Source organism: Miscanthus floridulus, chromosome 2 (assembly GCF_019320115.1).
Source record: "Miscanthus floridulus cultivar M001 chromosome 2, ASM1932011v1, whole genome shotgun sequence".
NCBI classification, from domain to species: Eukaryota; Viridiplantae; Streptophyta; class Magnoliopsida; order Poales; family Poaceae; genus Miscanthus; species Miscanthus floridulus.
In genome coordinates, this window is record NC_089581.1 from 66773787 (window position 1) to 66799893 (window position 26107).

The 26107-nt window shown below is 43.7% G+C and overlaps 1 protein-coding gene across 1 annotated transcript; it reads left to right on the top strand.

Annotated features, from left to right (window-relative positions):
- Positions 1 to 20708: 20708 nt before the first annotated feature.
- On the top strand, positions 20709 to 21674 carry LOC136539029 (expansin-A15-like). Its single transcript, XM_066530958.1, has 2 exons — positions 20709 to 20838; positions 20963 to 21674. The coding sequence occupies exons 1-2, from the start codon at positions 20709 to 20711 to the stop codon at positions 21598 to 21600; spliced, it is 768 nt and encodes a 255-aa protein (XP_066387055.1). The 3' UTR covers positions 21601 to 21674.
- Positions 21675 to 26107: the final 4433 nt, after the last annotated feature.

The window sequence follows — 26107 nt, forward strand, 5'->3', positions numbered from 1 at the left end:
TAAACCGTGACGGTACTTACAACAAGCAGTGGAGGTCGACCAGATCGATGCAGCCGTACTTGCCGAAGAACTTGCCGAGATCTACTCTACTCCTACTCCTAAGGGGTGGCCGGAGCCAAAAAAAGTAATTGACTTGTATTTGATTGATTGGTTGATCCTTTACAATAGCCGAGGTTTGTCTCGTCTGGTACCTATGCATGGTAGGCTTCTTTGTTGTGCATACATAATTAATGTACTTCCTTACACATTTATTTGTGCCTTATTAACTTAATGTCTTCATCATAGTTTCCCAGTTTTATCATGTTAGAGATTCATCCTCTTCCTGGTTTTATAGGTGCATGATATGGCTCATACACCTGCCCCCACACTCCTAGCAAATCTAAAGCCAAGAGACATCTAGGCTTCTGTCTGTGTTCGAGTTAGCAGAAAGTGGAATTTCACTGGCAGGAATGAGAATGACCCTATCCTACACGTTGACCTCATTCTCATTGATAAAGAGGTGTGGGTTTCTAACATTTTCTATCTGTGTACATTTTCAATACAATGTAATTGTTTATGGCCTTGCTCACTTCAAAGCTTTATGTACCTACATTTCCTTTTGCTCCATGTAATCCGCCTTTTCTTGTACAAAATCGTTGCAGGGAGGTGTTATGTATGCTGAAATTCCAAGAGATGAGGTGCAGGACAAAAGCCCTCTCATAGAGGCTGGCAAGGTGTACACCATCAGCAGGTTTAGGGTTAAAAATGCTAAGTATTCCTACATGCCTGTTCGTGGAAATAACATGATTGATTTCACTTGCTACACTAGAGTGATAGTGGAAGATATCCCCTCAGACATCTTCCCATAGTTTGTTTATACGCTTGTCCCTTTTAGTGAAATACATCAGCATGTAAGAGAGCACCCAAATTTTTTTGGTAAGATCCTTTATAGATCATACACTATAGCCTAAATATGCCATCTCTTAATGTTCTATATACTATGCATAGATGTTATTGGTGTTGTTGTCAGAGTGCATCCACTGGTCCCAACACGTTTACCAGGACAGACAGCGTCGACTCTAACCTGGGACATAATTATTAAAGACTTAGAGTAAGTGCTCTGCGATCATACTGCACATTCACCTTTAACTTTCACACCCTTAAATCCATGTTCTTTGTTTTGTGTTCATGAATTTCTAGAGATGAAGAGCTTAGGGTCACATTATGGGGATTGCGAACAACAACATTCAGCCTTGATTCTATCTACAACAATAGTATTCCAAGGGCAATTGTCTGCTTATTTGTAGGTTGCATCCCCAAAGAGTTCCAGAGTAAATTTTCTGCCAGTTTATTTGGCATCAGTTTCTCCCTGTTTAGACACATAGCTAAGACATAAAAATATTACAGGGGTATCACATGTGACTGGAAGCAGCGCTTGCCACTGGTATCTAAATCCTCCCATACCAGAGGCCCAACCATATTATAACAAGTTAGTGTCGTGCTTCTACACGGTCATTTGCATCCTTCATTATATATTGTACGAAGATTTAATTATTAACACGCTTCTGAAATTATAGGTTTTAGGATCAGCACTTCCCAATAGATTTGCCTCTTTCATCACCAACGCAGCTAGAAGAGGACAAACAAATTGTCATAGAGCACAAGTCACTTGATGAGCTAAATGCACTTGATCTGTATGAGTTCCCTGTATGTCCTATAGACCATTCAGCATTGAATTACTAATACAAAACAATGCATGTTAAAATATATCTAATTTTGGCCTATTTGTTTCCATAGGAAACAGGCTTTCACTGCATAGTCACAATTATGGCTGTGCCAGGTGACGATTCATGGTGGTATCTAGGCTGCCGAGGATGCAAAAAATCAAGTCCTGGTCAGGTCAGCGGTGCGCCTTGGTTGCAAATCCTTAGATTTTATGCCAAGGTAAACCTACTTTCTTAACTCTTCATACACACCACGCTGTTGTTTAGTCCTAAGGTTCAATGACACTCTTCACCATTCATTTTCATTACCCATTTCATAGATACAAATTGACCTTCGCCACGAGAGATGAAACTGCAGAAGGCCAGTTCTTCTGCTTTGATGGTATTGCTCAGCAGATCGTTAAGAAAAGCTATGAGTCTCTCTTTCACCTTCCTGATAGAATGAGTGGCACACCTCCTAGGCTAACGGCTATTGTCAAAAACAAGTATACATTTGCTGTAGGCCTAACGAGTGAATCTTACTATTCAAAGCAGACAAGAGAATACCAGGTCAAGTATGCTATGGAAAATTTCCAGAAACGCCTGTTCACTCCAAGGTCACTAGCAATTGAAGGATCCAGCAAGATTCCTCCTCCACCAAAACCCTTGATGGTCATACCAGCTACAACCACTGTGCCCAATACAGCCAACACATCGTCCTTGATGATAGATGCGCCACCTGTCGAGTCTCCTACTCCAACAAAACCAACTACTTTACCACCTGCTGGACAAACTATACCGTCCACAGCTAAAAATTTAGATGATCAGGCCTCGTCTACCAAGGTGATCTCCTTAACGCATATAATGACATTGTAGGGCCTAATTACTTTTACTACAAAAGCTTACTGTTCGAAGCTGAGACTATCATTTACAGACACTGTGATGTCTGCTGATTCCCGTCACTGTACAGGTCTCGGTGGAACCTGAACCTGCTCATACCCCTGCTTCATCTAATGTTGCTGAGTATGTGTCTCATATCACAAACTGTGTACATACAATTTGCTAACTCATCTAGGTTCCTGTTGCGCTGAATGGTAAGCGGTTGATATAATACCATAAAACAGATGGTTTGGTCTGAGGGATGGTTAGCATATAGTATCTCTGCTTTGCTGCACTTTTAGGTCCGTTTCTAAACTTGCCCGCTATTTAACAATGACTGCGCAAAATAGCTTGAATGGTACATGGTTTATATAATCCAGGAGATGATTTGGTCTGACCCTCTGAGGGATGGTTGACATATGGTATCTTTGGGAATTAGTGTTCATACCTTGTAAAGTTTTGTGAAATTCAAACAAGACATCTAGAACTCTTTCTTGTGTCAGCCTTACTGTGACACTGGTCATGCCTAGCCATTTCCTAACTCAATTACTAATTACTTTACCACTTTCATTTTCGGAGCTATCTAACTGTGTGCTGTTCTTTTCCCATGAGTTACCTATTTTACGCTATACTGTCAAAATTTGCGCACTCACAATATATGAAAAAAGGTTCTTGCTATGTTCCTATTAGACTCTGTAAGTCACTAAAGATTAGATTACTACTAGATTATTCTTACTGCTAGAACATTAGTAGGCTGCTGACCTTTGTAGTGTAAGATCGTCATGCGAATCATGAATAGCACAACATGAAACCATCAGGTGGATGCACATTGATAAATTCTAATCCTTGTACATGCAACCGTCCTTTTCTTCTGGTGACATGAAAGTAGTAGTATTATGTAATTGTGTTTATTTCATCACCAGAATTAGTATTGCTTCTGATGATCTTATATCACTACCCCACTGTTATGTATTAGTCTATTGTGCAGTACTGCCTTTGAATATTATAGATGGCTGCTATATTTAAAGTACTACTGCTGACACTTACCACTGATTAATTAATCAAACATTACTTGCCGGGTCACAATTTCTCATGCTATGTTTCCCAGCCCAGCAAAGTCGTCGACCCATGTTGAAAAGAAAGCTGCAAAGAGGAAGCTGTTTGAGGAGCAGTCTACTCATGAGGAGATTTGTCCTCTTTGTATCCACAAATCATATCTTTTTTCCCCTAAAGTGTACACCGCACATACTGATGCTAGACCTGCATTCGCACACATAACAAATGTGAATACAGACTTCCTATTAACTATGCTCAACGACCTTTGTTGATGACGTACTTTTCCTATAGGATCAAACAACCTTCACTGAATCTGCTCATCAGACCTCTCAGGAACTCAACATAGACGTCTAGATCACCGGACACGATAAGGATACACAGGAACAACATCCGGAGGACCACCTAAACAACTGAGCAAAAAGGTATTAAACACTAACTATGGGTCAGAGATTCACATTTTTTGCCAGACTATTTAAAGTGATGAGTTACAACATGAGGATATAATCCTTCTGTGCAACTTCTCAACAATAATAAATATGCTCTGCTTCCAGGTCAAGAGGCCAGGATACTAAGCCACATGCCAAGTCTAGTGGACGCAAATCATCATCAGGCAATCAGAAAAAGTGAAACAGGTTTTTAGATACATACTGCCATAGTTTTATAAAGTCACCTTCTTCAACTGCTGCTATTGTCACCTCAACCTATCTGATGTTTTGTACAGCTTGGGAAACCCCTTGGTGCATCACCTTGTGCATGGCCACCGCAGCGCCTACAGCCAAGCTCATCTTCAACACAATGTACATTGGTATTTACAACGGCAGTTCAAACCTTTGCTGCCTAGGTTACTATACCGCAACACAATCTGTGCACTTTTGGACCTCATCGTCAGCATTCTTGTATAGTCTAGGATCTGACTATCTAATGTTATGAAGCTAGGACTCCTACCTGCTGCTAACTGCAATGTACCAGACTCTATGCCAAGCTATAACCTGTCTCTGGACACATTGCATGCACTATTGTAGTGTGTCAGCAACACTACCCTAGCCTTCCAACTCGAAACATTACCGGCTTCATGACATCCATCCATGTAATATAAGTACACTTTGTACCTCTACGCTGCATTTACTAGTACTTACTATGCTTAAATCGCCGGCGCGTGCAATGGCGCACGTGATGTACTAGTATCTCTTTATGCCAATGACATTGTCCTCTTCATTCGGCCACAGCAGGTTGAGATGAACCTCACGATGAGCATCTTGGACATGTATGGTGAGGCATCAGACCTACAAACAAATTTGCAGAAAAACTATGTTGTACCTATTCAGCGTGACCCCGCACAATTGGAGATGATAACCTCTACACTGCCATGCATGACAACAAATTTTCATTACACTTACTTAGGATTGCCGATCTCAACTAGAAAAATAGGAAAGGCAAAATTGCTCAGATGGATTGAGCAGATTAGTGATAAACTCCCTAGTTGGCATGTTGTTCTCATGACCATGGCGGGGAGAGTTACCTGGGTAAGATTTGCCCTCTCAGCCATTTCGGTTTATGTCTTGATAGCTATCGATGTGCCAAGATGGTTTTTGCGTGCCATTGATAAGATAAGAAGAGCTTTTGTTTGGAAGGGAAAAGAGCTTGTTGGCTTGGGAAAAGGTCCAGCGACCCATTGATCTGGGAGGACTTGGGATACTTAACCTCTAGTTCATGAGCTAGGCACTGCAAATCCGCTGGTTATGGCTCAAGAAGACAGACCCAACTGGTCATGGGTTGGCCTCGATGACTTGCACATTCATCATTGCTTTGGAATCTTAGGTCAAGAATGGAAGAAATACTTAGGATAAGCGGCTTATGGGTTGTTGTTTGGAAGATTTAGCTCTAGCGGTTGTTGTTGTAGTGCCATCCCAAATTTGCAAGGAACGCATGGTGCCTGACGCCCTTGAAAGCATCTAGGCCCTCAATTGGGGTTTGGTGATTAATGACGACATGAGATTACTATGACTAATGTGTGTTTTACAGAGGCAATTTGAGTTATGTCATGGTAATGGAAATTGATTGGGCAGTCATGGTTGTCATGCCCCTGTCGATGGAAATCGTTTTGGTTTTCAAAGGATGGATGACAAGGTTAAGGACAACTAGTTTTAAGTGTCGTTTGGTGTTGGAGAGACACTTAGAGTAGTTTATGACTTTGTTTTTCCTTTGGCCATACTATTAGGGGGGTATGAACTAGTAGCTAACCTAGGTGAGTCTAATGGATTAGGTGTGGTGCACACTTGTCAAACTTAGCACTAGGTAGCTCAGGAATAACCCTAAGATCGATAGAAGTCAACTTCATTCACAAAGAATTTCGAATTGAAAGTAAATAGAGAGTCAAATGACTAACCAGACGCTAGTTTGGTTGTGACCGAACGCAGCTTGGAGAGTCCGGTCAGTTCATTTGATCGGCAGCAGCAGTTAGAGTGCGACCGGACACTAGACACCAGTGCTCACCAGACGTGACACTAGCTGTATCTATAGCAGCATGGACAGGCTATTGACCACGGACTAGACGCTGAACAGAGAAATGATCGGACTCTGGTTGCCAGTGTCTGGTCAACAACAGTAAGGTTCTAGAGAGGGTTTTTGATGATCGGACACGTTCGGTGGGTGCTGACCGGACGCAGGCTAGAGTTTGGTAAGAGCAAACAACTTTCTAACATGCTGACATATTACACTGACCGGTGCGTCCGGTCACCTTGACCGGAGCATCCGGTCATCCCGATACTTGCTGAGTTGGACCTCAACTGTTATGTTTTGAATGGGGGGGGGTATAAATACATATCCCACTCGTTCATTTGAGGTCTCTTGCCCATTTGTTCAGCTGAGAAACACCTTTGGAGTGCAAGGGAGAGCAAGATCCTAGTGGGGTGATTGAGATTTGATAATCCAAGATTAAGGACCTCATTAGTGCATAGGGAATAGCAAGTGTGCATCCATCTTTTTCATTAGGCTTGTCTTGGTCAAGTGAGAGTTTGTGCTTGTTACTCTTAGTGATCGCCATCACCTAGACGGCTTGGTGATTGGGAGCTTGGTGATCATTCGGCGGAGCTTGTGGATGACCCAAGTCATGTTGTGAGCGGTTGTGGGCGATTCACCAGTGATGGAGTGTCAAAGAATTAGCCCGTAGAGAGCACTTGATCCTTGCGTGGATCAAGGGGGAGCTACACCCTTGTACGGGTGCTCCAATGAGGACTAGTGGGGAGTGGTGACTCTCCGATACCTCGGGAAAACATCGCCGCGTTCCTTTCCCTCTCCTTATTTTGAGCATTTACATTTGAGCAATTCATTTCATGTCTTTACATTCCTAGAATTGCCATGCTAGAGTAGGATTAGAACCTAGGATGTAAAACTTTTATATGACAGAACAATAGAAACACATTCTAGACACAAGGGGTGAAATGGGCTAAGTGTAGGGCTTAATTATTGCAAAAAAATTAGAATTAGCCCAATTCACCCCCCTCTTGGGCATCTTGATCCTTTCAGCCCTTTTATGAGCATGTTTGGCCAGCTGATATTGGAGGGGGCACTACTACAAATTGATTTATCACTGTCGCCACTTTCACTGCTGTAGCGATAGAAGCGATGTTGTTGTACTTCCAGCGCTGGTTGGACCGATAGGAGGCCTCCTGAGGAAGGAAACTGGCAGTTAAAACTTCTACCACCGATGGGTTAACAATAGATGCGGCAGTAGTATTTTCTTAGTCATATGAAAAGCTGAGCCAACTGGGATACATGTTATGGCCGTCGACCCTCCACAACTGTTTGGTCTTCCCACAACATAGTTGCATCACCATTACTTGCACTTCTCCATCTTCAAGGTTGGCCTATTTAACCAAGGTTTGGATGCACCTCTTGGTCTTAATCCACACACTTGTGAGCTACTGTATCTTTCCTCATCGCCAAGAAGTGCTTTGTCTTCATCTTTGCATGTCTCACGGCCTCCTCCAGGCTATGAGAAGTGCAAGATGGAGATAAAGCACCTCACAGGGTGTTTGGAGAAGGCCTTCAAGATTAGGTGCTTTAGATTCCATGACCTTGCTGCCCCTTAGCATCGAGTTGCAGATATGCATCCCTCGACACTAAGAGTGAAAGGTCCTTGTTTGGTTTTGGCAATTGAGTGACAACCCTAGGTGGACTATTTGTGTTTATGTGAGATACACAGGTGATTAGTCCACATGTACATGTGTGTGAGCAACATATGCCATGGAGGTGGAAATGGCTCAGAGATGTTGCAAAGCTCACACATATGATGATGAAGGAGATCATTGCACATGAGATATGACATTGAGTCATGTGATCAAGGTGGAGAAGATTAAGACATGACTTGGCTTGATGGACCGATTGCAAGCAGTGAAGGGCAATGTTGGAGGCTTTGGAGCGATGGACCACATGGCAGTGAAGCTTGAGCAAGACTTGGCACCGATGGACGAAGGCAATAGTGAAAAGCAAGTGAAGTCAAGATTGATGAACCAATATGATCACATGATGATATGAAGTGGATCATATCATTGTTGATCATGTTGGTGCATGTGTTGCATCGACATTGGAGGAGATGGAATGGAATGCGCAAGGCAAAGATATAACCTAGGGCATTTCATTTCACCTTGTCATAGGTGTGTAGAGAAGTTGATGACCAGGTTTAGGATAGATGGCCGTACTATCAAGAGGGGCAAACTTGTTTGCATATCGGTCATCTAGTGTCACTTGAGTGATCTAACTTTGCATCGTCGCTAGGATCGAGTGGCGTGGCAAGTTGAGTGGCTAATCCTTTGGTAAATGTTTATGAAAAGCTAACACACATACACATGGTGGTGTACACTTGGTGGTGTTGGCACATTTGCAAAGGAGAAGAAGTTGGAGTTGAAACGGATCAACTCGCTGATGAAATAGAGGCGAAAGGTCACTTGAGTGACCAGATGCTAGCCTTGGTAGGACTGGCGCGTCAGGTCAGTGACAACAGTTGGGTGCAGTCTTAGTCAAGTGACCGGACGCTGCATAGTAAAGGTGATCGGATGCGTAGGGCCTATGTCCTATCACGTGTGATGTATGATGACGTAGGTGACGCTGGTCTACATCTAGTCGTGTAGCACCAGACATGTCCAGTCGCAAATCAGAGGCTCATGGAGCTCTCTGGAAATGACTGAACTTTGGCTGGTCTACGTCTGGTCCTATAGGAGCGGACATGTTCGGTCGCAAAATAGAGACTTGGGGAGCTCTCTGGAAATGACCAGACTCAGGCGTAGCCGCGTCTGGTCATCCTCGTGGTGCATTCGGTCACAACTTAACTGTTGAGATTGGGCACTCAGTATTTGAAGCCAAGGATGATGTGGTAGTCATCCATTGACCAAACGCTGGTAGGGTGCGTCTGGTCGATTCGACTGGTGCGTCCGGTCGTCCCAAAATCTGCCTAGTGAAGGGGTAACGGCTATTTTAGCCCATGGGGCTATAAATAGAAGTGTTGGTAGGCCTTTGACCATGTGTAGAGCACACTAGAGCCTTGGTGGCTTGTGTGGTAGTGCTTGGGAACCCTCTAATTCACTTGAGCTTGATAGTGTTCATCCGATCGAGTGAGTGAGCGATTCTAGTGCGATTGCATCATGAGGGTGCATCGAGTGGCACTAGGTGATCGAGTTGCAAGCTAGTGGTGCTTGTTACTCTTGGAGGTTGCCACCTCCTAGATGGCTTGGTGGTGGTCTCCGTCGAAGCCTGCAAGAAGCTTGTGCGGTGCTCTGGAGAAGAGCTTTGTGAGGGGCATTGTGCTCGCCCCGCAGGAGCTGCAAAGAGCTAATCTAGTTGAGTGTGTCATTGAGCTACCCTCACTTTTGGGGTAGGTTCTTGTGGTACTCGACATGCGGGCTTGGTAGGTGATGCCAATTAGCCGTCGAACTACCAAGTGAGTGGTCGACACAACGGGGACATAGCGTGTTGGCAAGCACGTGAACCTTGGGGGAAATCACCATGTCAACATTGTTCTTCTCATTGGTTTGCAATCCCCTTACATAAGCTTGTAACTACTTTCATATACATTGTGCTTGTGTAGTTGCTCTTGTAGTTAGTTAGTTTGTGTAGCTTGCTAGTTACCTTCTAGCTTGTGTAGCATAGAAGTAGCTCCCTTGCGTGGCTAATTTGGTTTGTGTAACCTTGTTAGTCATATTGCTTAGTTTGTGTAGCTAAGTATTTGCGCTCTCTAATTTGGCATTGCCTGCCTTGTTATTTAGCATTGCTAGTGAGCTTAGGAGCTTTGTGTTTTTGATTACTAGAATTGTGTAGGAGCTCCCCAGTGTGAAAAATACTAAGTGGCATAGGTTTGTGTGACCTTGCTCCTAGAATTGATAAGGTGAGCTCTAGCTAGCCCGACACCTTAGTTGCTTAATTAGGATCTTTGCAAGGTGTTAAAGAACATAGATAGAGGGGTCTAGTCCTGGCTAGACCGATTGTTTTAATTCCACATTTGTTTCGGTTAGCCGGCGCGATTAAAATTTAGTAATGACTATTCACCCCCTCTAGTCGCCATCTCGACCCTACAAGTGGTATTAGAATAGGTCTCTCATTTGTGGTCCTCACCGACCCGAGAGGATGGCGTCTAGTGGGCTAGATGATTGTCCATATATTTTTTATGGCACACACTTGCACGGTGAAAAAATTGGATGATATGCAATTTTAAGTTTATTTGCCCTCAAATGTGGTGGATGGTAGATGTAGGTTTTTATCATGTGTTGGATGAAGATAATCTAACTCAAGCACAAGAGAAATGCCTAGATCTCGACACTCATGCTACTAACATCATGTATAGATCTTTGCATGATAACATCTTTGGAGAGATCATGGACATGAAGACCACCCATGAGATATGGAGTTATCTCAATGAAAAATATGGGATGGTTTCCGACGACGAGGATGAGCCCAAGAAGAAGGCACATGAGGATGTTGAGCATAGCCACAATTCGGTAATTGTGGAAGATTGCTCCACCTCATGGTCAAGTGATGATGATGATGATCATACCACAAGATCACTTGACAAGATTGATGATGATGCCACAAGTGATGCCAATGATGATGCTACTCCATGCACACTTGATGATGATAATAATGGATCATGCTCGGGCTATGAGAGTGATGCTTCTTCAAGCTCTTCAACTACATCACATTGCTTCATGTCACAAGGTGACACTAAGGTATCTAATGCAAATGTGATTGATTTTGATTCATATGATGAGCTTGTGAGTAGACTTGCTAGCATGACCATGTCTTTAGAAAATGAGAAAGCTAAAACAATGAAATTGGAAAATAAAAACTCATTTCTAAGGAACTCTTGTGAAGAATATAAGAAACTACTTGATAGTAAAAAATCTTCACATTGTGAGCTAAAATTGAATCATGAGACACTACTTGCATCTCATGAAGAATTATTAGAACAACATGCTTCTCTCATTAAAGTGTTTTCAAAGGAACTTAAAAATAATGAGAGATCATCACATGAGTCAAGTGATCAATTGCAACATGTGACTAACTCTTATGATGCAGGGAAAAAGCATGTATCCACCTCTTGTGATGATTTATTAGCTATGCCATGTTCTTCACAAATATATGCTTGTTCTACTTCCTTGTCTTGTGAGACTAACCTTTTGAAGGAGAACAATAAACCCAAAAATGAAGTGAAGAAATTGAGCAACAAGCTAGAGAGGTGCTACAACCCAAAAGTCACCTTTGAGCATTTGATGAAGACTAAAAGAAACTTCAGTGAAAAGAGTGGCCTTGGATTTAAGAAGAAGATGACAAAGGACGAAAGAAAAAGGGCAAAGAAGATGAAGAAGCAACAACAATTGAAGTTGTCTCACTCCATGTGCTACCGGTGTCATAAAGCGGGACATCTTGCAAATGGTTGCCCAAACATTGAGAAGCTCAAGAAGATGAATGAAGAAGAGAGGCTAAAGCATGTGAAGTGCTTCAAGTGCCGCACTTGGGGTCATCTTACCTCAATGTGCCCAACCAAGCAATTGGTGAATCAACATGTAAAGCCTCAACCAAAGCCACAAGTTGAGCAAGAAAAGACACCCCAAGTTCAAATCAAGATCAACCATGAAGATGGTGGTGACTTGATGATGATGAAGAAGAAAACAAGAAGGGGTGGAAGAGCAAGACATCCAATGCTTATTCAAGATGCCAAGGTGATGAGCAAAGTCTATGCTCACTAGATACTTCGATTTGAGGTTGTACTTGTGTCAGGATCACTGCAAAACTCTTTGGCTCCATGATAGGCAGAGAGAGCTGTCTACCGTCGGCCTCGAAGTCATGTGGGTACTGCTTGTGGTAGGTGGTAAGGTCGAAGACCTTGATGTTAATCTGTGACCGGCCATCATACCACAATACAAGAGAGAACCCATCACGGAGGTTGAAGGCATGGGCAAAGTGCTTCCAGCAGGGCTAGAGGTACAAGTGGCCGCCATCGGTGTCGTCGGGGAACACCTTTAGTTTCCACTAGGCCAGACTCTGCTCATCGTCTAGACAAAGCTCGAGTTTATGGTGACCTCCGATGGCCCAGGCCATCATAGCTGGTAGCTTCTGTGTGCACAACGATCAACATAGCTAGATAGAGGAACAAGTTAATTCCCAAAGGCATACACAAGCAGATCGGTTTTAGCACATTGAAAATGGGCACTTACCAAATTTTCTGCATATATTCTAGGAAGAAGGATCTTCAAGCACTCCAGGTTGCTCTGGCTCAGTCCTGCCATGTCTTCTTGTAGCCCACCATGCCAACTAGGAAACTTGATAGTCTTGAGGAATCCATGCTGATATTTCTCTGTTCTCATTCTCCTCTCATGGGGTTTTCTTTTTCTGTGTTTCTAGCACTGTCACAAATGCAAGGACTGCATGCACTATCGGCGCATCAGTGGAGGAGCTAACATGTAAAAACCAGTCCCGAGGCTCACGCCGTCTCATCGGTGTAAATGGAGGAGACATGCTCTGTTTTGATTAGTGTACGGTTGGGAATGTCAATGCTTCTGTATCTCCGGTCAAACACACCTTCTGTTGTATGACAAGTTGTGATTCCTGAGGGAGCATGATGGTACCCGAGGCAAAGCACACTGGTTGGAGAAAAAATCTTTATCTTGGCTTGCCCTAGAGTCCCTGTGATGGTCTGAGCATTGTAAATCTGACCGAGCTAGACACATCTCACTGTTCACTCTTTAGTCTGCCCCTCGACTGCTGTGACTGCTTAGATTGGAATCAAATAAGTACAGAAAAGACCTACCACAACTGTATTAGGCATTCAAGTCTCAAGCGTATCAAAAGCACTTTTTCTTGATTCAATTCTTGTGTCCAGCTTTCCTGCCGCATTCGCTTTACTCTAATATTTTATTGCGCTCATAAGAAAGTTTGAATGTGGAACATTTCATGTCATCAGACACTATATAGTACAGAGCTGTGAGTAAAACTATTGCCTACGGAGTGCACTCGGTCAATTTGTATCAGTTGTAGTAGTAGTCATGAGTGGCTTTGATCTGTGTTGAACCCAACTCATCTTATTTTCGTGTATTTGACAAGATTTGTTGAACTTGCAAGAACCATGCATCAAAGATTATTTTTATTCAGAATTTTTATACTTCACAGGATCACACAAGGTTCAGTCATCTAAAATCTTGACTACCCAGATAGTGTAATTGATGAACAATGTGCCCCTACATTCCTGCGTAGACACTCGTGCGTGGGTGGCATCAGCTACCTGTTATGGCAGGGGATGTCGCCTTCTGGCCCGTCTCATTGACGTGACAGGGCAAAGCCCCACCACCCACCCACGCAAACATCTCAGTTGTGGGGTAGTTGACGGCCCCTAAACTATAGTAGCAGAGATAAGGGGTGAGAGGGAAGGTTATACACCTGTTGCCTTCTCTCTCTAGAGCTCCTGATTCCATCCCAAAGCTTTTGCCTTCCATGTTAATGTGTTGCCGACCCCTCCTGCTAGGACCATGGCGGAGCCAACGAGGTCGTCTGTCGATGGGGAGGCCCTGGAGGCCTTCCACGCCAGCAATCCTCCACCGACAGAGGGACCTCTCGTTAGTGTGGTCTCTCACCCACCAGTTCTCCCTTTGGAGGTGGATCATCATCATACCATTGTTCATATTGTTTATCTTCATTTAACTAGAGTATGCGAGGAATGTTCACACTAGTATTTGTGTTCATGCTATTTAATTTAACTACTATTTGGAATTTGCCTACTATCTCAACAGGTGAACGTGGGCGTGATGACGTCCTGAGCCTCATTGGCCCTAGTGCCCGTTTCTTTGTTCATAGTCGCACTCAGAAAGCGGCCCCGTGAGGCATCCCTCGATGGAGGTAGCCGCCCATGATTCCATGACATGCTACGCCAGTCAGTTCAGTAAAAGTCATTTGCCTTCTCAATCATATCGCTCTCCCCCTTATCCTATATGGGCTTGAACTTGACTTGCATTGTGCAGAGCTTCCTCCATGGTGGCACCATCTCCGGTCGTGGGGCTTTTCCCCGGTGGTGTCGGAGAGTCATCCCATCACCGCATGCTGCCACCGAGCCCCTCTATCCCTACACAACCCTCTAGTTTTGAAGTGAGCAAATCGTCAGAAGAGTGTGAATCTTCAGACGACGTAGACTACCATCAATTATTGAAGGATTACCGTGAGGTCCAAGTGGTTTTGTCATCGACTAGGCTGAACGCCGAGATGCTACATGGTGAGCTAGACGCCATGCATGACACACTTCAAGTTTCTAAGAATGAGGTCTCCTAGGAACGAGGTGATTTGGCGATCGCCAAGAAGCAGGCCCAACACATGATGAACCTTGTTCTGGTACTGAGGATACATGTTGAGACCCTATAGCTGTCCGTGCTAGCCGCCTATAACACGGTCTTCCCCGTGGGAACAGTGGATAGTCTGTTCATCACAAAGGAGCACCTCCAAGCCCTGTCGGCCCACCTTCAAGCCGTGGTGACCAAAGCCATTCATTAGGGGGCTACCATGGCGCTGGCTGCTGCCCAACTTTAGATTGGTGCAGTGGTGAACATCTGGGTGGCGGAGTAGGGTTTTCCACCAAGATCAAAGGACGATGACATTGACGATCTGATCGAGAGTTTTGAGCTGGCCGCCAATGCCGTCTTAGCAAAGGTGGACATGGACGAGATCCTGCACGCTCGCTTCAACCGTTGATCTATGGGACATATTAGTATTATTAGTAGTCATGACTAGGTTTGATCAATGGGACTTTTGCTGCACTCTTATTTGCATGCATATCTGTGTGAACTTTTGCTGCACTTTGTATTAGGTGGGTTTGAGCGTGGTATAACTCAAGTCATTTGGTCATTTTGTAGCTGGTTTGTAGCCCCTGTTGGTTGCTTTTCGCTGAAGATTTCTTTCTGGTTGTCTTTGATCTGATCTATAATATGCTAAACATTCATGAGTGCATTTGATCTTTGTTGAAGTCAACTTGTGTCTTTGATCAAATTTGTTGAACTTGAAAGAACCATGCAGCAATGAGTTCATCTGAACAAGTCTCGCCTCGATCTAATGTAGAACGGAGAAGCCATAGATGTTGACTTTTACTACGAACACAAGAAAATCCGCCCACTGTGTATTTGATCTCGTAGGACAGTATAAAGTGTCATAGCAATCAGTCTACCCCTCAACTGCTGTGATTGCTTGGATTAGAGTGAAATAAGTATAGAAAAGACCTATTGCAACTGCACCATGCATTCAAGTGTCAAGCGTGTCATGGTGGTCAAAAGCTCTTTTTCTCGATTCACTTCTTGTATCTAGCTTTCCCGCCACATTCGCTTCACTCTCATATTTTATTACACTCACAAGAAAGTCCGAATGTGGCACATTTTATCTTGTCAGACAGTATTCAATACAGAGCTATAAGTAAAACTATTGCACTCGATCACAACATTTGTATCAGTAGTCGTACTAGTCATGAGTGGCTTTGATCAGTGTTAAACCCAACTTGTCTTATTTTCGTGTATTTGATAAGATTTGTTGAACTTGCAAGAACCATGTATCAAAGATTATTTTTATTCAGAATTTTTATACATCACTGGATCACACAAGTTCTAGCCATCTAAAATCTTCACTACGGGGATTTATTATTTTTGTTGCCTTGGTGTCTTTGTCAATCTTTGTTGAACTTGCAAGAACCTTAATATATCACTACTACAGAGGAGCTATTGGTGTTTTTTTGGGAACAAAGAGGAGCTATTGGTGTTGAAATGTTATTGCACATGCAAGAAAGTCTGGCCTCTGTAGGTTTGGACGTGTCTGACATTGCGTAGACCTTAGCTTACATTACAAACAAGTTAAAGTTGCTGCAAAATAATGACAACATCCATCCAAGAGGAAATTAACATGTCCATAGACAATCAAACAACATTGATCCATTTAACACATGTCATGATAGAGAGATACATCAAATGCAGCTTTATTTACTACTTTGCTAATGACTCCAACTCTAAGAACAAGAGAACATAAGGAAGATAGTAAGGTCTACCCATGATTTCTGGCAGGATGTCACATCTACCATATGGAATGTAATATGTAGGGACGACATGAATTTTTCTGTTGTCCATGTTATATGCGATGATGGCTCTTTCCACCCCAACCCCAACAAAGAAAATCAAATTCCATTCTAGGTGAAAAGTAACCCAATTGTTTCTTAGTTTTTCCAAACAACTTACGTAGGCTGATAGTATGCTTCAATGTCCATTTATTATTAGTACCATAGTCTTCAAGGATCCAGATTGAAAGCTTGGACATATTGCGACCACCAACAGTACATTGACACAAGTGACCCTGAGCTTGATGGATGGAGCGTGAAAAACCACGTGTCCCGTTAGGAATTGTCCACCATGTCTTTCCCTCCATATCCACAACAAGTATACGACAATAACCCTCGCAGAACCCAATATAGTGCAGACGACTGTTAAGAAACATAGTTGTTGATTTTGAAAATCTCAACTCAGCCTCCTCGCCCCATTTACATTCCTTAAAGATCCATGCTGCAGTTTTAGATGAGTAGATGTCTACACCCATGCACTAACCATCCTCCTCCATATATTCAAACACATGAAAGTGCAAGGAGGCTATCATATCGAACCCCAATCGAGCCTCTCCAACAGAATGGATTCTCGGCGACAGTGCCTTCAACTTCTGGGTTGTCTGATTACAGAAGACATAGTGGTATCCATCAGCCCGAAGGCACTAGCATAGGATGAGGCTGTTGCAGCAATCTGAGACAGCTACATTGTTCATGGTGAAGAGCAAGAAGGACAAGGTGGGGTAAACACCGGTGATGCTGGTCAAGTTTCGTTGGCCGTAGATTTCATTGAAGAAGAAGCCGGCCATTAGTCTAGGGCATCAACTTATGGTTGTTCAAGATGAGGTGTTTCTAGGAGCGATGGACACATTTGCAGCAGAACAAGGAGCGGGCAGGGAGGCGGCGAAGGATCTCAACAAAGACATCGTCCATGAAGCTGGCCAGTGCGTTCCTCTTGTTGGAGGCCTCCTCCATTTCGTTAGTGTTCAGTAGGATGAGAGCTCGCTCAATAATGAGATTACTGAAGAGCAAAATAATCCAACAAAGATCTATAAGTAAAGTCCATAACCCATACCAAAGTGCAACTTTAACAACCATTAATAATTTTCATGGTATGACCTCAACTAAATTTAGAGTAGCACCACATAGATATATATAACTCAAACTCGAGTAGTAGTTAATGGAGTTGTAACCATTACAATTTCAGCTAAATCAAGTCTGGCCATCACACTTACAATCAGTACATGAGCTTAGAGCTTCTTCCATAGGAGATAGACAAAGATTAAGAGGACTACAATTACAACAGTTTTGAAGGAGAAAGAGGGTGGAGTAGTTGTTGGGTTTTGAAGACAGAAGTCATCATCATGAGCTAAGCGTGGATTTGAGTTTGTTCTTGACTTGAAGGCAGCAATTCCATCTTCATAGGAGTTGTACTTTTTATAAGAAGCACCAGAAAACCTATGAACTTGTTCCTGACAGTCAGGCCAGTTGTAGTAAACTTCTGGCTGATGGCCATTAAAAACAATATAGCAGGGACTCATCTCAAATTTGCACAACCCAAATAGGCTGCCTCAGTTTTCACAAGTTCAAAATACCATAAGGACTCACTAGTGGCACTGAAGCATACGGAACAAAAATGTAGAATAAAGCAAGCACTGGACAGAAAAACTAGTTTAAGGCAGAAGCAAAGGGCCTGTTTGTTTGCCTAGACTGATAGGTATAATCAAGCTAGCACTTGACAATTAACAGACCTAGTTGCATATAGGCATCTACAGTAAGAACACTGAACATATGCAGAAAATCAGACATTAGAAGAAAACCAACCAGTGGTACCTCCTACTTCTTTTCATCATCATTGGCCTAACCAGATCTCGAACACTAGAATGTTTCTTGTATATATACCTCATGTTCAAGCAAGGACTAAAACAGTGAAGCGAATAGGAAAAAGCAAGAAAGGAGACCTGCGGATTGGATCTGTCACCTCTACCACGGCACACAACGGACACAGACACCAATGCCGCCATGCTCCACAGGGAAGCCCTGCCGTCTAGCCTTCAAAATGATGCCTAAGGCACCACAGCACACCGGGGATCCTCTGTTGCCGCCGCCGCCGCCGCCGCAAGTCCAACGAGCACATATTTGTTTCCACCTACAGGGGATATCCAATATATAGGTCAACCTGTAGGACATCCACACAGAGAATATATACTACTATAAGGACTCTAAAGACAAGTCAACACAACCAGGCGTCTAGCATAATGGTGAAGACGGTCCATTCCTTGCTTTGGGTCTCGAGTTCGACTCCCAGGTCTCATGGTTTTTTTGAATTAGATTTTATTAAACCCTAGCGGCACATAAGGTACAAGTGACACACAAGCCGTCGGGTCTCATAGGTCGGATAGAGATGGAGAAAGATCCCATAGGTACACATGACACATAAGCCGTTGGGTCCCGTAGGTCGGATGGAGATGGAGAAAGGTGCCGTTGGGCCCATAGGTCGGATGGAGAAAGGTCCACAAGCACAAGTGACACGCAAGCTGTTGGGTCCCATAGGTCGGATGGAGATGGAGAAAGGCCCCATAGGTACACGTGGCATGTAAACCGTTGGGTCCCATAAGTCAGATGGAGAAGGGTCCCACAGGTACACGTTGCATGGAGTAAGGATCGAGCGAAGACTTTTATGACGAATTACAAGCGTAACGGATGAGTAACTACAGGTCCCACAGGTACACGTCGGATGGAGAAAGTACCATGTGGAGATTTATGACGAAGCGCCGTTCGTTACAGATCGAATATTGTTCATCACAGATGTGTAATTAGTTCAATGACGAAGCCCTGTTCGTCATAGTATTAAAGAAGATTGTCACATATGAGTCACGCGAGTGATCTGTGACGAAACCTGGTGCTCTTCTATGTAGTTTCTTGTGACGATATCTGATTTCGTCATAGATAGGGAGGATTTAAGGATCGTCACCACTGATCTATGACGAAACGAAAATATTCGTCATAAAAAGTGATCTTCTATGACAGTTTCGGAATCGTCATTAAGATTTTTGTTATAGAAGTGGATATTTCTAATAGTGTAACCAGAGGAGATGTGGTGCCAAAGTTGCAGGATTTTGGTGTCTTTTGATCTGAAGCCGGATCAACGTGTAACATTCCAACCAAAACGAGAGTTATGTTCACCTAATGGAAAATTGGAAACCACCATCCTCATCAGTGCATATTGTAGTAATCGTCCAAGGGGAGTATTGTAAAACATACAAATTTTAGAAGAGAAACGAGGAGGAAAAATCCTAATCTTAGTCCGTTATATACGCGGACTCCTACTAAACTCTTAGATAGGACTATATATATACGTGGAAGCTCTATGCTATAATCATCAATATTAAGAGAAATAAAGAATAATTTCTTTATCGTGTGTCTATGTGCTCTTTTACATTTATCTAATGTGTTAATCATGAGAGAAGAAGAAAGAAATGTTCTAACCACAAGCAACATGTTTTACAACACACCACTAAATGCACGGTGAACTAGCATATCACTCGTACGTTAAGCAAAAACATTGACCATGTGATATGGATTAATGATTAATCACACAGCATCTCGGCACGATCGATCCATGGGCTTCCACGACGCCTCGACGCCAGGGCGGGCGGGCCGGGGGTTTGCCGTAGGGTACGTCGACCGCCGCCGGCCTCACGTGACCGGGGCATGTGCCAGTGTTCGAATCGAATAACAAATGGGTTTAGCAGCTTAACTTGTCGGAGCGATGGAGATGCTACGATACCCTTTGTTTTGACGAGTTGTTGCTTATCAGCGCTAAGCTTCTTATTACTTATCAACGCGTCCAATAGACGACCGCCAGTTCATCTCTAATCATTCTGTCCACGGAATTCAACCCTTTGTTTTGACAATCGCGCGCCTCCGATCCATCGGGCCGGGGTGTCAGAGCTGACTTTGATGGACACGGCCAGAATGGGAGTATAACTGCAGTACGCAGATCAGAATCTTGTGTACTGTTGCTTGATGGCCATGCGCGCATGTTACGTTCCTGAATTAACAAGAGCCCCGGGCGCGGGCGGAGCTAGATGAGCACTCGATCAGAAACGCACCCACGCCATGCACTTGCACTTGCAGCGCCGATCTGAATCTGATCGGCTATCGCCATGCATGCATGCGCAGCGCAACTGTCGCTGCGCGCGCTCATGTGCCGTCGTGCGCCCGTCGATCTCGATCGCTAGCTTGGATTCAGCTGTTGTTCGTCAGCTCGATCGAACTCAAACCCTTCCTATTTAAGAACCGGTCGACCACCAGGGTGGCCGTGGGCCAGTGACTTGTAGCAACCACATCGAAGACCACCACCTATCGTCGGACGTACAGGTCCTTGATCCCTCCCTCCATCGTCGAGAGCTTCGTGTGATCCATCTTCACTTGCACGTACTGGATCCTGCTGTACAGTTTGAGACGCAAAGCTAAGGGTGGCCGTAATGGAGACACCCAAACCTCTGGCCGTAGTGTTCCTCGCGGTGGTCGCGCTGGCTGCCGCGCCGGCTGTCGACGCCTGGTCCAGGGGCACCGCCACGTTCTACGGCGGCAGCGACGCCTCGGGCACAATGGGTACGTACCCTACCCATGCTTACTACGTATAGGTGTAGTAGATTTCAGATTTCACTGCATGCATGTCATGTCGCGCTCCGATCCAGTTCTCGTCCAGTATGTAAACTGCCACATGATCGATCAGGCGGGGCGTGCGGGTACGGCAACCTGTACGCGACGGGCTACGGCCAGTACACGGCGGCCCTGAGCCAGGTCCTGTACAACGACGGCGCGTCGTGCGGGCAGTGCTACCAGATCTCCTGTGACTCGCAGACTGACGCGCGGTGGTGCCGGCAGGGCGCCGGCCCCGTCACCGTCACGGCCACCAACCTCTGCCCGCCCAACTACGCCTACTCCGGCAGCAACGGCGGCTGGTGCAACCCGCCGCGGGCGCACTTCGACATGTCCCAGCCGGCGTGGCTCCAGATCGGCATCTACCAGGGCGGCATCATCTCGGTGCTGTACCAGCGCGTGTCCTGCGTGAAGCAGGGCGGCGTGCGCTTCACCATCACCGGCTTCAACTACTACGAGCTGGTGCTCATCTCCAACGTCGGCGGCAGCGGCTCCGTGGCCAGCGCCTGGGTCCAGAGCTCCAACACCAACCGTGTGCCCATGAGCAGGAACTGGGGCGCCAACTGGCAGTCGCTTGCGGGGATCGCCGGCCAGGCTCTCACCTTCGGCGTTACGTCCAGCGGCGGACAGACCATCGTCTTCCTGAACGTCGTGCCGGAGAAGTGGGTGTTCGGCATGTCATTCACCAGCAACTTGCAGTTCTCCTACTGACTACAGCCTACAGGTATATAGCGCCCGCCCTGCTACTAAGCCTATCTAGGAGCGATCGAGCCCATCTCTTTGGATAGCATCAGTAGATAGTTAGCTTGGACCTTGGAGAGAGAGCTCTCTGGCAGTGGCTATAGCATTATGCATGCACGTTGTGCATATCTTTTCCTTCAGTTTGTATGTGTAACTTGGTTTTGCATTGGCAGTAATTAAGATTTTAGTTTCCATGTCGGGCCCAGAGGCTTGCTAGCCCTGTACAAGCCCTGAATACAAAATGTAAGGTGTTTCACATTTGATTGAAAAATATTAAGAGTGCATGTGATAACTGATAAGATCAGGTGCGCACCGACGGTCGCTTCATCAATTTTTTTTGATGGTATCAGGATGGGTTCCCCTACCAGATTTTATTGAAAAAAACAAAAGGGTTCTCCAAACCACAAGTTCAAGATAAAAAAGGTAAGAAAGAAAATCGTAAGAATTACACAACGGACTGATGTGAAATTAACGAGTAAACATCTTCGCAGAAAAAAAAAACTAGAGTAAACATGAGTCAGAATATGAAGACACCCAGAACCGTTCATGCCTAGGGCTGCAATTGGGTTCTGATTGATGGAACAAGGCCGATCACGACGGTTATCATGGGCGTGCACAATCAAGGAACAGTGTGTTTAATTTAATTATAGAGGTTTGTACCTACATGTATGTGAGTGTCTGCTATTGTATTGTGATTTGAAAAAAATGTCACAATGACATGGCCATTGCTTACAATCTATCAGATCCCAAATCATAATGTATCTTTTACTGGAGTTCAAGATTTGTTAGATGATTTCCCGAGACATCACAAAAGGATTGGAGCATAAACGGAGCTTGGAACAATCAGACATTAAACATCTATCAGGAAGTGTGTGGCTCATGCTCATAGTCATAGGCTTCCCCTTAAATTTCTTGTTGCAAACTAATGTTGAAAATATAATTATTGTTTTTGGCAAGCTTACGATTTGGGAGGATCATAACCATCTGGCTACAATTCTTGTGAAAAGCTAGAGTTGACGATTTAGAAGAAGAACCCTAGTTTAATGAGATGATTTTGAACGGGATTATTCTTGGATAGTTCAATGTAAAATTCTTCTGTTACACATATGGGCCTTTTTTGTTTCAAAAAGTTGTGGTGAGCTATGAGCCATGAAAAAACTACTGTGAGCTATGTGCTGTGAAAAAGATATACGTTGTTTTGGTTCAAACAACTAAGAAACTGAGTCTCTTTCTCTATCTCCCTTAAAATAGTTGTGAACCATGTCTTTATTTCCACCCATTTGAAAAAGTAAAAAGCGAAAAACCGAAAACATGAGTATACCACACGCAAGCAACAACTTATGAAAAAACAGCTTCAGATTGTACCAGTTTAGTTGACGTTCTACTTTTTAACAGTAAAAGCTTAACCAAACACAGCCATAACAGGACAAGACGAAGACTTGCCGCAGCCGAGCCGAGTTTGACTTCTTCGAACTTGGATAGCCAGGCCAGGGACGCAAGGCATTGGTGAGAATGGGTAGGGGAACCTGGAAAACAACGTTGGCACCAATATTCCAAATCGTCAACCAGGCCAGAATATATATATGCACATGGTTAGGGCCTTTGGCCCATTGGACCAGTCGCTGCAGGCAACAATGAAGCTAATTAAGGACCTGGTTACCAGAGAAGGTCCATATGAAAAGTCCGATTTGCTTCTCATTTCCAAAATTAGATTTTTAGACTTCTTTAACTTTTGAAACTATCCAATTTACCTGTCTGATGTCACATTAGTCATCCTACGTAGCACCACATTAGCCACGAGAAAGTTAAATTAGACTTTCACAACAATTAAGATTTTAGATGGTGAATTAGACTTTATAAAAAAAATTGTAGAAATATTTTTTTTGAAAAGACTATCCAAATATTTTCTAAAAATGCATTTAAAAATACTTAAAATATGATTTAACCCTAGAAATTTTGTTTTAACTCAGAAAAATATGAAACCGGTTTTATATTTTTGCTAAAATCATGCTCGATGCTTTTATTCACTGCTTAAATTATTCAAATCTTATATGGTCCCCAAAAATTTGAAACTTGGTTAGTTTGAAATGAAAGATGCAGGCCAAGACAAATCCTTGCAAACAGCAACACAAATCACCACGTAACACGTGCAAACTGCAAACAATGTTTCCTCGGCAGCAACATCTCATTTACTATTGAGACATGCACGGGAGAATTCAAATAAAAATATATTTCAAGATCTGATCGATTGGATATTAACAACATGTATCTTGTGTTTTAACGTTGCAGCAGCATTGTCTTTTTACAATATTGGTCCATACGGCTGTGTCTACAAAGCTAACCTGATCGATCGATCAGTGGATATTCTGTAGGCCATGAGAGATTATGTAGGTCAGTGGATATTCAACTGTTATCTGCAGCCAGTCTTTATTCTCAGGTTAATAGAGTTTAGCATTTGAACTTTTGTGATGGTTTTATAATAATGTGAACAAGATTCCAGCTCGTATGAATTTCTCTTATAACTTTATTTTTGCAAGAAGTTATGTTTGAACTCCATCTATGTATATACTTTGCTTCAAAGAACTTTGCTTTTGTCGAGCACTCTCAAGTGAGAATTCATTGCTGCTTGTGTCGACAGGTGTCAACAGGTTCCATAAAAATCTGCTATATTACATTACATATAAATATATAAATATACTATTTATTGATGGTTCCAAAAAATATTGTAAACATGATTATCTTATTATTTTTGTTTGAACTATTTTGTTTCAATAAGCATCAAGGTGGTTCACATGAATAATATTCACATTTGATCACATGCAAGCATTAAACAGACAATAGACAGCTAAACAGACAGTTTATTGTACAAACAGCCTCCTGTCTATGGGTTCAACATGCCCTAAGATCAACGGTAGTTTTAAACAACCCCCTGTACTTCATGTTAAATGCATAACCGAGAACGCATAGACTATCATATTAGGTAATTTTGCATATATAAAAGTTATCTACTTTCTTGTTAACTATAATAAGTTCAATGGATAAGCTGCACTCTATAAATTCTAAATTATAAGACGTTTTGAGTTTTTAAAATACGTAGATTTTGCTACATACTAGATACACAATATGTATAGATACGTAGTAAAAGTAATGTATCTAAGAAAGCTAAAATATCTTATAATTTGAAATGGAGAGAGTACGTCACAATTACACAACTAAAGAATATATTTTTATATATATATATTTCAATACCTTCATAACCTGATTTTTCCTTCTCCATTGCAACACATGAGCATATTTTCTAGTTATATAAAATATAATAGATAAAATTGTGGGTCAACATAGGAGAAGAAAAATAAACATTTTTTTTTAAAAAAATACGTCAACTACGCAACTATGAGGAACACATAATCTGCAAAAGCTTTAGGGAAACAACTTTGACATCCAGTAATAATAGAAAAGAACGTTGACGGAGCTATTGTAGTAAGCCTGATCTCATTCGACCATTCCCCGCGCAAAGACACGCTCGGTACACTCTGCTCCCTACCTAGCTCGATCAGCCGCCGATCGTGGGCTGGTGGCCATTTTGGGGGCGCGGCCGCTGCCGATCGTACGTGGCTGAGACCGCTCTCTGCCGCTAAACGCGGCTCCACAAACGGTGCTGGCAAGCAGAAGAGCCCGTCGATGCATTGCAAACTCGGCGATGACGAGGCCGGGGCGTCATCATGCATGTCCGAGCGTTCCAACCGCCGTGCATGTGGCCACTTCGCTGCCTCTCGTGGTCCCATGTGGGGTCCTCCGTTTCTTTATCGCCACGCTTATTCTGTTCAACCTTCGCGTTAGCCCTGCGGTGACTTACTGACTTGGCGGAAGCTCTGCTCGCCTTTCGGTTCATTATAATCAGCTCATTCTGAAGGAGACTCGCGCGTAATGGCCGACTAATTAATAAGAGTTGAAGTGCGCTGGCTAGTGGCCACAACTACTGGTACTAGTTGAAGGGATTGTTATTAATCACAGAGGCCAAGTAGTAGTAAGTATCAACCGAGCCGCTGCGACATGCATGGCGCGCGCCAACACCGTACAAGTTGTCAAAGGCTTTGAGCCTTTGACATATTTGCGCTAGTGTTGCATGATGCATGAACGCATGCATGTGAGCTTCGCTAGCAGCTAAGTATGACCCACCAAGCACAGCAACAGGAGAGGAACGTACGCGCCGTGCAATCAATCATGCCTCGATCTATATTCCCTGCCAACCACCATTATTCCGATGGTCACCCCAGCTGCAACCGGCTGCTCTCCCTGATGGTATTTAAGCCGCACTGCATGCCATGGGCGTCACAATCCATCCGCCATTGATCAGCAATTAATCCTGATCTACTATACTCAGCCATTCTCTCTTTCTCCCAACTATCTATTGCAGCTTCTACTCAGTTCGTTGCTCTGGTGATCGGCCGGCCATCGATACAAGCGACCGATCGAG

Coding starts and splice junctions, on each gene's coding strand:
- LOC136539029 (XM_066530958.1), top strand. CDS start 20,709: ATGGAGACACCCAAACCTCTGGCCGTAGTGTTCCTCGCGGTGGTCGCG. Junction 20,839..20,962: donor CGACGCCTCGGGCACAATGG/GTACGTACCCTA, acceptor ATGATCGATCAG/GCGGGGCGTGCGGGTACGGC.